The 15,400-nt window shown below is 42.8% G+C and overlaps 2 protein-coding genes across 5 annotated transcripts; one reads left to right on the forward strand and one right to left on the reverse strand.

Annotated features, from left to right (window-relative positions):
• The first annotated feature begins 1,151 nt into the window (after positions 1 to 1,151).
• Positions 1,152 to 12,380, forward strand: si:dkey-4e7.3 (uncharacterized protein LOC402865 homolog). Of its 4 annotated transcripts, none has more exons than XM_049594556.1 (7): positions 1,152 to 1,379; positions 9,665 to 9,759; positions 9,948 to 10,135; positions 10,950 to 11,129; positions 11,207 to 11,318; positions 11,439 to 11,575; positions 11,757 to 12,380. In XM_049594556.1, exons 1-7 carry the CDS (start codon positions 1,318 to 1,320, stop codon positions 12,102 to 12,104), a joined length of 1,122 nt encoding a protein of 373 aa, XP_049450513.1. In that variant the 5' UTR covers positions 1,152 to 1,317; the 3' UTR covers positions 12,105 to 12,380. The 4 variants fall into 4 exon arrangements, with proteins under 4 accessions (XP_049450513.1, XP_049450512.1, XP_049450511.1 ...); XM_049594555.1 differs by lacking the exon at positions 9,665 to 9,759 and adding an exon at positions 3,118 to 3,212 and having other exon boundaries at positions 1,153 to 1,379; XM_049594554.1 differs by lacking the exons at positions 9,665 to 9,759; positions 9,948 to 10,135; positions 10,950 to 11,129; ... (1 more) ...; positions 11,439 to 11,575; positions 11,757 to 12,380 and adding exons at positions 3,118 to 3,212; positions 3,420 to 3,607; positions 5,130 to 5,309; ... (1 more) ...; positions 5,608 to 5,744; positions 5,926 to 7,398 and having other exon boundaries at positions 1,227 to 1,379.
• Positions 12,381 to 12,424: 44 nt separating this feature from the next.
• LOC125899917 (cytochrome c oxidase assembly factor 5) lies at positions 12,425 to 15,085 on the reverse strand. The gene is made up of 3 exons (XM_049594592.1): positions 14,850 to 15,085; positions 12,950 to 13,033; positions 12,425 to 12,789 (listed from the first exon to the last, which is right to left on the reverse strand). Exons 1-3 carry the CDS (start codon positions 14,949 to 14,951, stop codon positions 12,748 to 12,750), a joined length of 228 nt encoding a protein of 75 aa, XP_049450549.1. The 5' UTR covers positions 14,952 to 15,085; the 3' UTR covers positions 12,425 to 12,747.
• Between the last annotated feature and the right edge of the window lie 315 nt (positions 15,086 to 15,400).

Here is a 15,400-nt window from a genome sequence, read left to right on the forward strand (position 1 = left end):
ACGGACAATTTAGAGCCACCAATTAACCTGCATGTCTTTGGACTGTGGGAGGAAGCTGGAGTACCTGGAGAAAACCCACACTGACACGGGGAGAACATGCAAACTCTGCACAGGAAGGCTCCACCTCAGTGTTTGAACCAGGAACCCTCTTGCAATGAGGTGACAATGCTAAACACTGCACCACTGAGCTGTGTTTAATAGCAGCAAAACTAAAATAAAACATATTTTTACAAACTCTCACACAACTCTTGCAGTATGATCCAAGTCTCATTTATCCAGTCGTACACTCCGTACTTCCCAAACACATGCATTTTTGCCTTGAAGAAGGCAAACCCATCTCTGTCATGTTTATTTTTTCCTTATTTGTAAATCACTCCGTAGCATTTATAACAAAATTATATGCTTATTCTATAACTGTAAATCAAATAAATCAGCAATCAAAATTGTGAAATTAAATTAAGTTTCTTAATTTCTTTGGTATTTCTTGTTATACAAATATGTAATGATGATTGCTGGGTAATATGTGTGTTGATGTTATCTAATGTCAAGTGTCTGATCATGTGACGAGACAATATGTGCACTACAGCGTGTGCCAGGGCCCGTCCTAACTACCTGACGCCACAAATGGTCATTTTGTGGGTGAACTATTCATTTAATCCAGCCTGTTTCTAATGGATAGACCGTGTTGTCTGGTGATTCTGGTCAGCAAATCTTGTTTGGTTGTTTTAGTAAGGTTGTATTTTCATAACTTTATTTATTTCTTTATTTTTGAAGTACAAAAGTGCAAAGAAAATTATAAGAGAAAACATTAAAAAAAAACATGAAAAATAGTCTAGAACTATTAAAAATGACAAAAAATTAATTTTAAAAAAAATAAAATTTAAGTCGGCTTGTTTATTTAGACCAAAAAAATAAAGGAAGTATTCTGTTAAGGAGTCGCACTTTGGTTTCGCTTTAAGGAGGCTTACGGAAGTGACGTCACTTCCATAGATTGTTTAGTATTGCCAGAGCATCACTTGCGCGCTCTGGAAATTTAGGAGCTCAAATTAAAGTTGCATGGTTTTCTAAAAACCCAGTAATGTGGTGATCTTATTGAAAAACGGTTACATATAACGGAAGTAGACCTTTATTGTATTAGCACCCCGTATTTATAATGTCTAATTACACAACACGTAATGTGACCTACAGGCTGAGAGCTGCCTTTGTGACACCACACAGTCTGAACAGGTGCTGCTCGGCTCAGTTTCTGGTGCTCAGAGATGAAGACAGAGTGAGACCTCTCTGCGTTGCTCCTCTCTCTGATGTCCATGTGTCTGCATGGCGCGGATATTCCACTGCTTTACACCTACATCTCTCATCTACTGCGGGGCTGTGAGGAGGTGAGACGAGGCTACACTGTTAAGGCCCGAACATACTCGGGCGTACTTTAAGCGGAACGGACTCCGCGAGGAATGTCCGCAGTCATTCGGGTTTCCATAGTCGAGCGCACTTCCGCGTTGTAGTTTCCTGTAAAAATGTCCGTGAAAAATCCCCGCGTATGTTCCGCCCGAGTATGTTCGGGCCTTGAAACATATCTTCAGTGTGTAGGTGTCAGTGTAAAGGCCTTTAGGCCTTCAGGAAATAAACGGACACATATATAAAGCCTTGCTACATATTCATGTTAGTTTTTTAAAGGCTGCCATGTTAGCTTGTTGTGTTTCTGCGCACTGAACAGATCAAAGGAGGCGTGTGGGCGCGAAAGACATTGTCATGCTTCTGAATGCAGAAATGTGACTTGTAACTATATTTAACCACATCATGAGAAGTGTTTAATGTTTAGCAGTGTAAGAATGTAACACAGCACACAGTACATATTCTGAGGTATTAGCTTTAGCCTACATTACTTGGGTATCTCCATTAAATGCTACTTTATACATCTACCTCACTACATTTATGCCATAGCTTTAGTTAGTTACTTTGCAGTGAGGTTATAATACTAATTATAAATCAACTAATGCATCATGATAGGTTATTACAAGTAAAGCTACCCAGCAGCAGGCTGTATAAAATAATGACATCCCACCTTGACTCACAAATCAGTCTTTAGACGCTTTGCTTAACTAAAGACTGATGACTGTCTCCCTGATTTTGCGTTTAGATGGGCGGATACAATTTGAGTTTTAAAAAACTCCCTACGTTGCAGAGTCAGTAGTAAATCTGCAGGGCGGTCCTTCGGTGGCTCGCTGAACTCTTGTGCTTGTAAACATGGTCCCACTAGAAACACGTAGCGGTACAAAATGGCTCAGTCGTGCTCGCAGAAAACGCCGTCAAAGTTAGTGGATGTTTGTCGCGTTTGCGGCGACACATTCTCGCCAACTAAAAGAAACAAACATAATCTTTTACAAGGCCATGACTCATCCGTCCGGCCGGACTATAGAGGGAATCGCCTTGTAAACAACAAGGCCTGCGGCCTCGTGCCTACGACCGAATCACAGCCGTGAGGATATCACAGTACAACATCACTCCCTCTCGTGTGATATTGCTTAATTTTAGAATGAACTGTCCCTTTAAGTAGGTGCTTTAATGCGTGAGTCCTAATATTTTACACTTTATTGATACTTTTCCTTTAATAAAATATCTGAATGAAGTCTTCCACCACTGATGTTCAGTGTTTCACATTAAATAGTAATTTCCTTTTAGTCACACATCGCCCAGCCTTCGTGGTGAATATAGGTGACATGTGATACTGAAACATTGCTAAAGCTTTTCACCCATGGACCAAAGACCATCACATTCACTGGAGGGGGGGAGAGTAAGACATATGGACTGTACATTTTCTGGAGTGCTGTAGCACAGTTTTAGGTACATTAAATCTTTAATTTCAGAGCTACGAGTGGTTATGGAGTATTTTTAGACTAGTATTACTAATATTACTAAAGGATTGTAGTATTGTCACCTTTGATAGATGATAGACAGAGAGCAGAGAAACACTGCCTCAACAGGTGATGTTTTATTCCACAGCTGATAAAAGACACTGACCAACAGGAATCAGATGCATCATTAACTTCTACCTCCTGTAACTCCTCCCCTTCAGTCCACTCTCCATTCACTCTCTGATTCCCTTCTTGCCGTTCAAAGGTTGTTTGCAGCTGACCATCGGTGGCTCCAGTCCGTGAGAGGAAGAGTAGCAGCCGTCAAACACTACAGTTGGTCTTCTTCACACTCAGGGACAGGTAGAAGTTGTCTTGTGAAACATGTGCCTCTGTTCTTTATAGGTTTACTGAATTAAACAACCAGTAAATATCTCTAACAGTGAAGTAGGGAAGTGTTGTCACCACATTACTAATTTACCAGAGGAGTTCAACATTAATCAAAGTGAACTATTGACAGTGAGGACATCAGTGTTTTGTTCTTATTGGACTGAAGTCTTTGCTCCTCAGGGTCCATGATGAAGAAGAAGCTGCTGGTGGATGTAGACTGTGGGGTTGACGATGCTCAGGCCATCATGTTGGCGCTGGCCGCCCCCAACGTGGAGCTCCTAGGCGTCACCTGCGTGCACGGAAACACCACAGTGGAGAATGTGTGCAAGAACACACTGCGAGTTCTGCAGGCCTGCAATAAACTGGAGGTGAGTGCACTGCAGTGCTGTTGTTCTCTGTACAGTGGAGTTATTTATGATCCTGATATGATTCACTGGTTAATAATACAGACCATCATTAAAGTGGTTGTTTGAGAGCGTGAGAGGAATTTACTGGTGTCATGTGCGCAGTTCATCAAACTTCCCAACAATGAGTTGTTATTCATGAAACCACATGACGCGAGGCAGGAACTGCACAAACTACACACTCAGTCTGAGCTCAGTGAGCCTGAGAAACACAGTGAAAAGTTTGAGTTACGTGAATACTTATCAAGACTTCTGCATTTTAATACCAAAACAAATGAGGAATATTCTCTGGTTTATGTTAGGTGATCTGAAAAAGGAAATGAAACCAAACATTCCAAGTGATATTATATGAAACAAAACCCCTGCTTATAATGTACAGTGTTATTCATAAAGCATCTTGTCTCACTCAGTGGAAAAAAATGGTATACTGCTCAAAAAAATGAAGGGAACACTTTCAGCTGCTTTGGTGTAAATGAAAGTGACAACAGGTGCAATGGAGAGACAACAGCAAGACAACTCTCATAAAGGTAATGGTTTTACATGTGGTGGCCACAGACAGTTGCTCCCTCCTTATCCTTCCTGACTGATTCTTCTCTAGTTTTGTGTTCTGCTAGTGTCCTTGTCACTACTGGTAGCATGAGGTGGTACCTGCAGCCCAGTCAGGTTGCACAGGTAGTCCAGCTCCTCCAGGATGGCACATCCATTTCTTTAGGTGCAAGAAGGTTTGCTATGTCATCCAGCACAGTCTCAAGAGAGAGCATAGAGGAGATACCAGGACACCGGCCGTTACACGAGGACAGCTGGACAGGGCCGTAGAAGAGCATCAACTCAGTAGCAGGACCGTTATCTGCAGGAAGAGCACTGCCAGGGCCCTACAAAATCATGGGCAGTTTCTGGATGAAGAAGACATTGATGCCATTGGCTGGCCCTCTCATTCCCCTGACCTAAATCCAGCTGAGCACCTATGGGACATTATGTATCGGTGTATCCAACGCCACCAACTACCACCACAGGCTGTCCAGGAGCTCACTGATGCGCTGATCCAGGTCTGGGAGGAGATCCCCCAGGACACCATACGCTGCCTCATCAGGAGTATGCCCAGATGTTGTCAGGAGTGCATACAGACACACGGGGGCCACACACACTACTGAGTCACATTCTGAGTTGCTGCGATAAGTCGGATCAGCCTGTGACTTAAATTTTTTACTTTGATTTTCAGTGTGATTTTGAATCTAACCCTCAGTGGGTTGATGATTTTGGTTTCCACTGACCGTTGTTACGTCATTTTGTTCTCAGCAAATGATAGAATAGTACATCAGTGAAGATTTTCAACTTGAATGATTTGTTCATCAATTCCTGATGTGTGATTCATTCATCATTATATCTTGTAATGTGTAATATTATAATGATTGATAAATAACAGCAGTACATATTCCCTGAGTGCATGTTTCATCTGTTGTGCCCTTTTTGTCTTCTCATGTACCAGATTCCAGTCTTTAAAGGTGCAGCTAAGCCGATCCTTGGGAACAGCCTCAATGCGGGACACTTCCACGGGCGGGACGGGCTGGGAGACGCTCCTGACCCCAACGCTCCTGGTCTGGAGCTGGTTCAGAAGGAGGGCGCTGTGTCAGCCATGATCAGGATTGTCAATGAAAACCCAGGAGAGGTGAGAGTTGTGACAACGTTCTGCATGTGTAAATATGTGCCGCTTTCATGTCTTCAATGTTTGGGTGTATTCTCCAGGTATCTCTGGTTGCCACGGCACCCCTCACCAACCTGGCTCTGGCTGTGAGGATGGATCCATCTCTACCGAGCAAACTCAGAGGGCTCTACATCATGGGAGGCAACACTGAATGTCAGTAGCGTTATTATTTGTAATTAAATTACCTGAGATGTCAAATACTTCTCCATCAAGTGTTCTCATTATTCTGTCTATGAGTGTAATCGCTAGTTTGCTCCTCCAGCTCGAGGAAACACCACAGTGTGTGGTGAGTTCAACTTTGCTGCAGATCCAGAAGCTGCTTACATCATACTGAACGACTACCAGTGTCCCACCTACTTGGCCTGCTGGGAGTTCACCTGCTACAGCAAGCTGTCCTGGGTAAATGTTCCTTTTATACATTGTAACAAAGATTCTCTCAGTCACCTTGAATTACAAAATGCTCACATTTCATGATGGGATTTTTTGCCCAGTGATGCCAAAATAAAACAGCCTACTCCAGCTTTAATGCGTCAGAGATAAAGTTGCTGCTTTGTGTTTACATTTCTCCTGATGTCCACAGGAGTTTTGCGACGCCTGGTTAGCACAGGACACCAGTAAAGCTCGCTTCATGGCGCGGATCTTCCGCCACAGCATTGAGGCGTCGCAAAGCGAGCGCTTCGAGAATGAGTTTGTCGCTGGCATGGGTTTCATTTCCTGTGACTCATACGCCGTGGCAGCCGCCGTGGATGATTCGTTCATCACGGAGAGCGACCAATATCCAGTGAGCGTGGAGCTGACGGGCACACACACCAGAGGCATGATGGTAGTAGATACTGTGGGCTTCTTGAAGAAGGCGCACAAGGCTTTTATCATGAAGAAGGTGGATTTGAAGAAGTTTGAAGAGATGATGATGGCTGCTTTACAGTAACGAGGCATTAGTGACCATCATGTCCAAGAGTTCTGGCCCAGTTCTCATCAGCTGTGCCTCTTAAGAAGTTTTGGTCTTACAACTCACAATGAGCCATCTCTCTGTTTGTGTTCTCAATAATGAGCCAACATACTGTTTCTAAGAAGTGGACTATTGTTCAACTAACTGTAACCTGTAACTGTCTGAAGCAGGATAAAGCAGGACTGAAGACTAATTCTGTTCAAATGTAATATTGATGCTAATGAAGACTTAATACTGTTTCTGTCTACTCAATTGTATGATGTCACCATCATAATTTTTAAAATTTTTATACTAGAAATCTTTTAATGACAGTCCCTATATTAAATATTATATTACATAAAGTTTTTCATAGCACACCACACACACTCATCCATTCAGAAAAAGGTCCAGCCAGTAAGAGCTCAAGTTTTTTCAGTGTTACATTTTTCTTTGGTGCATTGTGCGTTCTTAAACATTTGGTAGTTTTTTGTTACCCACTTTCTTGAGACGTGTCCTTTAAATGAGGTTGTAAAGCTGCTCATACACTGACCCACAGACCTTGATGTGAGCAGTTTAATATAGGAACTGTTCCTTTTTGACAAACTACACTCAGACGAAAGGCTCGTGCTGGTGACAGTGCCAGATGTAAACATTAATGGCGTCCTCCTTGGCTGAGCTGTAACGTTAGCTAGCTCAGTGGTGCTAGGTGAGCTAGCAGTAGATGCACGTTTCCTTCTGCACACTGATACGGTTGGTGGGTGTAATTCAATAGAGAGAAAATAGTTCCAACATGAAACTGCTCACAGTAAGGTCTGTGGTCTATGTTGATTACCCAGGTCAGAATATACATGATTGGTTTTTTTTTTATGGTGTATATGTTGTAATGGGTATTAGGTCTCAAGGGGTAATTAGTGGTCATCATCATTGTATATGGTAGCAACCTGTCTTTGTCTGATCAGGTGTTCCACCCCGAAGGAAAAACAGTTTTTGACTGCTGAAGCAGCTTGTTACTGTGGGAGTTGCACATGTTGTTGTTTTTTGACTAGTATTGGAAACATGTTCGAGTTCAATGGACACCGACAAGTTTGTGATGGAAAATAAATGGACAAAGTGTTCAACTAGCAAGTTTGACTCAGAGTGTGATTCATCAGACACATTAACAATCAGATCAACTTACACCAAAACAATCTAGACTGATAACTGGCTCTACAGGTAAGAGGAAAAATGTTTTTTATTTTAAATTTAAACTGTCCCTTAAGTAAGTGCTTGAATGCAGGAGTCTTTTAGTATTTTACACTTAAGTACTAATACTTTTCCTTTAGTAAAATATCTGAATGAAGACTTCCACCATTGGTGTCCAGTGTTCACCATGAAATAGTTTTCTTTTAGTCACACATCGCCCAACCTTCATGGTGAATATTGGTGACGTGATACTGAAACATTGCTAAAGCTTTTCACCCACAGACCAAAGCATCACAGTCATTGGGAGGAAAGAGTAAGACATATAGACAGTACATCTTCTGGAGTACCGAAGCACAGTTTTAGGTACTTTAAATTTTAATTTCAGAACTACAAGTATTTTAGGCTGTACTATTACTAAAGTAAAGGATTGTAGTGTTGTCACCTTTGAGAGACGCTGTAAATACACTTATTTATGAATACATTTTAATGTCAACATCTTCTGAAAGCAGTCTTCAAATCTGGCAACAAGGAACTGTACAGCACTGCCAGACACAACCTCAAGAGAGGAGAAGATTACAAGGAGAAGATTGAGGATCACTTCACCTCCATGTAGGTGGCATGACATTCATCAGATAACCAACTTCAGAGGCAGCAGAGACTCACCAACAGCATGCGGCCCCATGCTGGCTGATGAATTGAACCGCTTCTTTGCCCACTTTGAGAGAGGCGACACAAGACACAAGAGGTTAAGCGGGTCCTGAGAACTGTGGATGCCAATAAGGCAGCTGGACCAGATGGGATCCAAGGAAGAGCTCTCCGGGACTGCGCACATGAGCTCGCAGAGGTTTTCACTGACATCTTTAACCTCTCACTGGCACACACTACTGTACCAGCCTGCCTGAAAACAGCCACCATTATCCCAGTGCCCAAGCAGTTCAACATCACCTCCTTGAATGATTATAGACCAGTGGCGCTCACACCCATCATATCCAAGTGCTTCGAAAGACTCGTCCTGGGACACATCAAGTCCACCCCCCCACCCCCCCACACCTGAGACCCACATCAATATGTATACAGACGAAGGAGATCCACAGAGGATGCAGAAGGGCACGTACATAAGGATGCTTTTTGTTGATTGCAGTTCTGCTTTAAACACCATTGTCCCCAGCAGGCTGGTCACAAAGATGCAAGGCCTGGGTCTCAGCTACCAACTGTGCTTGTGGATTAAGGACTTCCTCAGAGACCGCTCACAATCAGTGAAACTGGGCACTTGCATCTCTTTAACCCTGACCCTCAGCACTGGCGCACCACAAGGCTGCGTACTGGGTCCCCTCCTATACTCCCTCTACGCGTATGACTGCACATCAGCTCACCCCACAAACTCAATAACCAAGTTTGCAGACGACACAACAGTGGTGGGCTCATCTCAAACTGACTGACTGTGTGGTGTGCAGACAACAACCTATCTCTCAACATCAAGAAGACAAAGGAGCTAATTATAGACTTCAGACGACATCAGGAAAAGCTCCTGCCACTGACAATAGGGGGAGAGGAGGTGGAGAGGGTGCCCAACTTTAAATTCCTGGGCCTCCACGTCAGCAAGGACCTCAAGTGGTCTGTCAACTCTGCTGCTCTGGTCAAGAAGGCCCAACAGAGACTTTACTTCCTCAGAACCCTGAGGAAGGCCCAACTCTCTGCCAGACGGCTGAAGTCTTTCTACCATTGCACCCACCCCTTTCATGAACTGTTTGCAACATTGCCATCTGGAAGACGCTACAGAGCTTTAAAGACTTGTACTTCCAGATTCAGAAACAGCTTCTACCCAACAGCCATCTACGAACTGAACTCCCACCCCCTTCCACAGCCACTTCATCAGACATTATTTTTATTATAAGCAGACTGCACTTTGCTGTTTTATGTAATTACATTTTATACTATATAGGTTACTTATCTACTGTTCTTTTTATAGGCCACTTATCCTACTGTTTTTTTATGTGTTTGTGTGCCTGTGTGAATGCATGACAGAATACAGTTCTCCTCAGAGACAACAAATTTTGTTGTATGCTACATGCAATGACAATAAAGGCATTCTATTCTAAAAGACACTGACCAACAAGAGTCAGATTTATCATTAACTTCTGCCTCCTGTAACTCCTCCCCTTCAGTCCACTCTCCATTCACTCTCTGATTCCCTTCTTGCCGTTCAAAGGTTGTTTGCAGCTGACCATCGGTGGCTCCAGTCCGTGAGAGGAAGAGTAGCAGCCGTCAAACACTACAGTTGGTCTTCTTCACACTCAGGGACAGGTAGGAGTCGTCTTGTGAAACATGTGCCTCTGTTCTTTATAGGTTTACTGAATTATACAACCAGTAAATATCTCTAACAGTGAAGTAGGGAAGTGTTGTCACCACATTACTAATTTACCAGAGGAGTTTAAAAGTGGTCAAAGTGCACAACAGTTTGTTCTTATTAGACTGAAGTCTTTGCTCCTCAGGGTCCATGATGAAGAAGAAGCTGCTGGTGGATGTAGACTGTGGGGTTGACGATGCTCAGGCCATCATGTTGGCGCTGGCCGCCCCCAACGTGGAGCTCCTAGGCGTCACCTGCGTGCACGGAAACACCACAGTGGAGAATGTGTGCAAGAACACACTGCGAGTTCTGCAGGCCTGCAATAAACTGGAGGTGAGTGCACTGCAGTGCTGTTGTTCTCTGTACAGTGTAGTTATTTATGATCCTGATATGATTCACTGGTTAATAATACAGACCATCATTAATGTGGTTGTTTGAGAGCTTGAGAGGAATTTACTGGTGTCATGTGCGCAGTTCATCAAACTTCCCAACAATGAGTTGTTATTCATGAAACCACATGACGCGAGGCAGGAACTGCACAAACTACACACTCAGTCTGAGCTCAGTGAGCCTGAGAAACACAGTGAAAAGTTTGAGTTACGTGAATACATATCAAGACTTCTGCATTTTAATACCAAAAGAAATGAGGAATATTCTCTGTTTTTTGTTTGTTTGTTTGTCCAGTTTTGGTGAGCCTGTGTGAACTGTAGCCTCAGTTTCCTGTTGTTAGCTGACAGGAGTGGCACCTGGTGTGGTCTTGTGCTGCTGTAGCCCATCTGCTTCAAGGTTGGACGTGTTGTTGGTTTAGAGATGGTCTTCTGGAGACCTTGGTTGCAACCAGTGGTTATTTGAGTTACTGTTGCCTTTCTGTGCTGCTCACTGGATATTTTCTCTTGTTCAGACCATCCTCTGTAAACCCTAGAGATGGTTGTGTGAAAATCCCAGTAGATTAGTTAACTTACTCACTTAATATGTATATGTACATGTCATCTTATTCATTGTAGTTAACAAATTCCCATTTAAATTTAGTACATATCAACATATCTTGTCATTTGTGACATTATATTAACAGATAAATAACATCAGTACAACATTTTCGCTTGTGATATGTTTCATCTGTTGTGCTCTTTTCTCTTCTCATGTACAGATTCCTGTGTTTAAAGGTGCAGCTAAGCCAGTCCTTGGGAACAGCCTCAGTGCGGGACACTTCCATGGACAGGACGGGCTGGGAGACGCTCCTGACCCCAGCGCTCCTGGTCTGGAGCTGGTTCAGAAGGAGGGCGCTGTGTCAGCCATCATCAGGATTGTCAATGAAAACCCAGGAGAGGTGAGAGTTGTGACAACGTTCTGCATGTGTAAATATGTGCCGCTTTCATGTCTTCAATGTTTGGGTGTATTCTCCAGGTATCTCTGGTTGCCACGGCACCCCTCACCAACCTGGCTCTGGCTGTGAGGATGGATCCATCTCTACCGAGCAAACTCAGAGGGCTCTACATCATGGGAGGCAACACTGAATGTCAGTGAAATCATCAGACCACCTCAGAGTATAAAACCTCTTCCATCAAGTGTTCTTATTATTCTGTCTACATCCTGTTATGGTGGAGTTCAGAGCGTAATCGCTGGTTTGCTCCTCCAGCTCGAGGAAACACCACAGTGTGTGGTGAGTTCAACTTTGCTGCAGATCCAGAAGCTGCTTACATCGTACTGAACGACTACCAGTGTCCCACCTACTTGGCCTGCTGGGAGTTCACCTGCTACAGCAAGCTGTCCTGGGTAAATGTTCCTTTTATACATTGTAACAAAGATTCTCTCAGTCACCTTGAATTACAATATGCTCAGATTTCATGATGGGATTTTTTGCCCAGTGATGCCAAAATAAAACAGCCTACCCCAGCTTTAATGCGTCAGAGATAAAGTTGCTGCTTTGTGTTTACATTTCTCCTGATGTCCACAGGAGTTTTGCGACGCCTGGTTGGCACAGGACACCAATAAGGCTCGCTTTATGGCACAGATCTTCCGCCACAGCATTGAGGCATCAAAAAGCGAGCGCTTCGAGAAAGAGTTTGTCGCTGGCACGGGTTTCGTTTCCTGTGACTCATACGCCGTGGCAGCCGCCGTAGACGATTCATTCATCACAGAGAGCGACCAATATCCAGTGAGCGTGGAGCTGACGGGCACACACACCAGAGGCATGATGATAGTAGATACTGTGGGCTTCTTGAAGAAGGCGCACAAGGCTTTTATCATGAAGAAGGTGGATATGAAGAAGTTTGAACGGATGATGATGGCTGCTTTACAGTAACGAGGCATTAGTGACCATCATGTCACCGTTTACATCCACTAATTTTGGCTCAGTTTTCTTCAGCTGTACCTCATAAGAAGTTTTGGTTTACAATTCACAATGAGCCATTCCTCTGTTTGTGTTCTCAATACTGAGCCAACGTATTGTTTATAACTACTACTGTTCAACTAACTGTAACCTGTAACTGTCTGTAGCAGGACTTGAGTCTAATTTTGTACAATGTAATGTCAATGCTCATGGAAGACTTACTACTGTTTGCGTTTACCTCAATTGTATGTCACCACCATTATAAAAACATTTTTAATTTTACACTAGAAATGTGATGTTTTCAGACTATTCCTTTATTAAATAAAAAAAAAACTCTTTACATTTTATTTGTTATTAGTTTTTCATAGCACAGCACACACACTCATTAATTTGGAAAAAGCTCCAGCCAGTGACAGCTCGTTTTTTTCAGTGTTACATTTTGCTGATGAGTTGGTAATCCTTTTGTGCGTCAGTGTGTGTTCTTCTTACACGCTTTCTTGACACATGTCCTTAAGAAAGGTTGTGAAACTGCTCATACGCTGACCCGTGAGTATTTGCAGTTTCTCATCCAGTATTCACTCAACCACACGGCAACATCCGCGTTCAGATGGGATCCTCAATATCCTTTCCTTCCTCTGAATCTTGACCTTGTGTCCAGCTGTCGAAAGAGGACAGACATCGGTTAGTGTGCAACATCACTACGAGAAAACACATCTCACAGACACACCAGGAAAGAGGAAGATTGCTCTTCCTCTTCCCATTTGATTCCCAGATGTACAAATACTTTCAAAAGTGCAGTGTAATTACAGCGGACTTACCATTGACCTCTTGCACTCAAAGAAGGATGTCTGCAGGGCTTTGCAGTGGCCTTCCTTCAAACACTCACTGGGCATCTTCCCCTCCTGACAAATTAAAAAACCAGTTAGAAAACACTGAGCATGTCCCATGAGCAAAATGTGCAGCCCCTCCCACTTAAGAAGCAGCGTAATATGGACAGATAAATCTAATATAGTTATAGACCCCAAGGGGTGTCTGCATCAGTGGCTTCCAGGACTATCACTTAAAGGCGTAGTGTGCAGGATTAAGTTGCATCTAGCAGAGAGGTTGCAGAACTGAAACCTCTCCTGTATGCCAAGTGTGTAGGAGAAGTACAGGGGCTGACGTGAAAACACAAAAAAGCAAATGGTCCTAACTCGAGCTAGTGTTTTATTTGTCTGTTCTGGGCTTCTGTAGAAACATGGCAAACTCTGTGGAAGGGGACTCGCTCCATATGTAGATATGAATGGCTCATTTTAAAACACTGATTTTAAACAAAAATGTAGTCCTACTAAACGACACAGGACAATATTTTGAGCTCTATTTGAGTTCTGTTAAAACAAGAATTAACAATGATCATAGTAACACATATAACACATATTTGGCACAAACGTTCACGTGGATTCAACGATTAACCGACAAGTTTTTATTAGTCAGAGGTCAAGTTTATGTGACCTCATTTGTCTCATTCTTGTGAACTTGATACCTTAAGAACACCATGAGGGAATTTCTTCAAATTTGGCACAAACCTTCACTTGGACTCAATGATTATCTGACAAGTTTTTGGAAGTCAAAGGTCAAGTTTATGTGACCTCATTTGTCTCATTCTTGGGAACATCGAATCACAAGAATACCTGAAGGGAATTTCTTCAAATTTGGCACAAACCTTCACTTGGACTCAATGATTATCTGACAAGTTTTTGGAAGTCAAAGGTCAAGTTTATGTGACCTCATTTGTCTCATTCTTGGGAACATCGAATCACAAGAATACCTGAAGGGAATTTCTTCAAATTTGGCACAAATGTTCACTTGGACTCAACGATTAACTGGCAAGTTTTTGGAAGTCAAAGGTCAAGTTTATGTGACCTCATCTGTCTCATTCTTGTGCACCTGATGTCTCAAGAACACAAGAACACCATGAGGGAATTTCTTCAAATTTGGCACAAACGTTCAATTGGACTCAACGATTACCTGGCAAGTTTTTAGTAGTCAAAGGTCAATGTGACCTCACAAAATATGTTTTTGGCTATAACTCAAGAATTCATATTTGAATTTTGACAATATTTCACACAAACGGCTAATGGGATACTATAACGAAGTGATTACGTTTTCTATCCAAAAGGTCAAAGGTCGGGGCGCCCAGTAGGTAGAGCAGGCACCCCATGTACAAAGACAGTGTCCTTCCAGCCAGCTGCATGTCACCCTTTCTCCCTGTTTCATGCCTCCAACTGTCCTCACATTAGAGGCAAAAAGCCCCCAAAGGGTCAAAGGTCAGCTTCACTGTGACATCATAATGTTCTGCATAAAACACGTTTTTGGTCATTATTCAAAGCAGTATCTCAGGAACAGAAGGGGAAATGTTTTATCAGATATTTAATTGGTGACACTCATCTTGAAACTGTGCTGACTGTATAGATCTCCTGTGCTGTCGGGGGGACAACGGGTGTGAAGGGTACATGTTTTCACAGACATGAATGTAAACTGTCAGAGAAACTTGAATGGTGCGCGGAGGGATACACGCGGTAAATCTAGTATTAGCCTGTCGTTACATCAGAGGTGAAGGGTTGGTCCTATGTATGACTTCAACGCTGTTACAGGGATGACGGAGTTACCAGGCGTTTACAGTTTACTGTTGTTACACACCTGTACTTCAGACGTTACTAGCAGAGGACGTTTACGTACCTTTACTACGCAGTCGTGTTGAAGGAGACAGGCTTTAAAGTCCTCTCTGATACCGGCACAGGCTCTGGTATCTTCCTCTTTGTCCTCATAATACTTCGGCATCGTGTAGAATAAACTTTAACAACAATATTCACTCATTCATAAACTCGTAAGAGCAAGAAACGGCTGGTTATCAGCAGTGACATCGATGTTATGTTTCAACCGCCATGTTTGTAGAACTGCATGACGGGAAAGCGGAAGTACTCGGCACAGCGAAGTGTATGCTGGGAAGTGTAGTTTTTCCTGTATGTACTGTTTAAGAGCGTTAAAAGGCTAAATAAAATGATTTTTCTGGTCATTTTTGCAATAAATTTTCTTTACTTTCACCCAGCTGGTCTGAAATCAACCCTGGTGATGCAGATGGCATGAATGACATAGGAAGAACAAAATCACAACACAGAAAAATGGCCATGAATTCTACCAACTTTTATAGTTTATTTCAAAGATGTCCATGAAAAATGATGTCAAAAACATCAGAGGCAGGCATACACATGTACATGATGAAGGCACAT

Source organism: Epinephelus fuscoguttatus, linkage group LG13, assembly GCF_011397635.1.
Source record: "Epinephelus fuscoguttatus linkage group LG13, E.fuscoguttatus.final_Chr_v1".
In the NCBI taxonomy this organism is placed as follows: domain Eukaryota; kingdom Metazoa; phylum Chordata; class Actinopteri; order Perciformes; family Serranidae; genus Epinephelus; species Epinephelus fuscoguttatus.

Bases quoted from the DNA above. Each gene is read 5' to 3' on its own strand.
- si:dkey-4e7.3 (XM_049594556.1), top strand. From the start codon at position 1,318: ATGGCGCGGATATTCCACTGCTTTACACCTACATCTCTCATCTACTGC. The intron at 1,380-9,664 runs GTGAGACGAGGC...TGCCGTTCAAAG, and splicing joins TACTGCGGGGCTGTGAGGAG to GTTGTTTGCAGCTGACCATC. The intron at 11,319-11,438 runs GTCAGTGAAATC...TTGCTCCTCCAG, and splicing joins CATGGGAGGCAACACTGAAT to CTCGAGGAAACACCACAGTG.
- LOC125899917 (XM_049594592.1), bottom strand. From the start codon at position 14,951: ATGCCGAAGTATTATGAGGACAAAGAGGAAGATACCAGAGCCTGTGCC. The intron at 13,034-14,849 runs GTACGTAAACGT...TTAATTTGTCAG, and splicing joins AACACGACTGCGTAGTAAAG to GAGGGGAAGATGCCCAGTGA. The intron at 12,790-12,949 runs GTAAGTCCGCTG...CTCTTTCGACAG, and splicing joins TTGAGTGCAAGAGGTCAATG to CTGGACACAAGGTCAAGATT.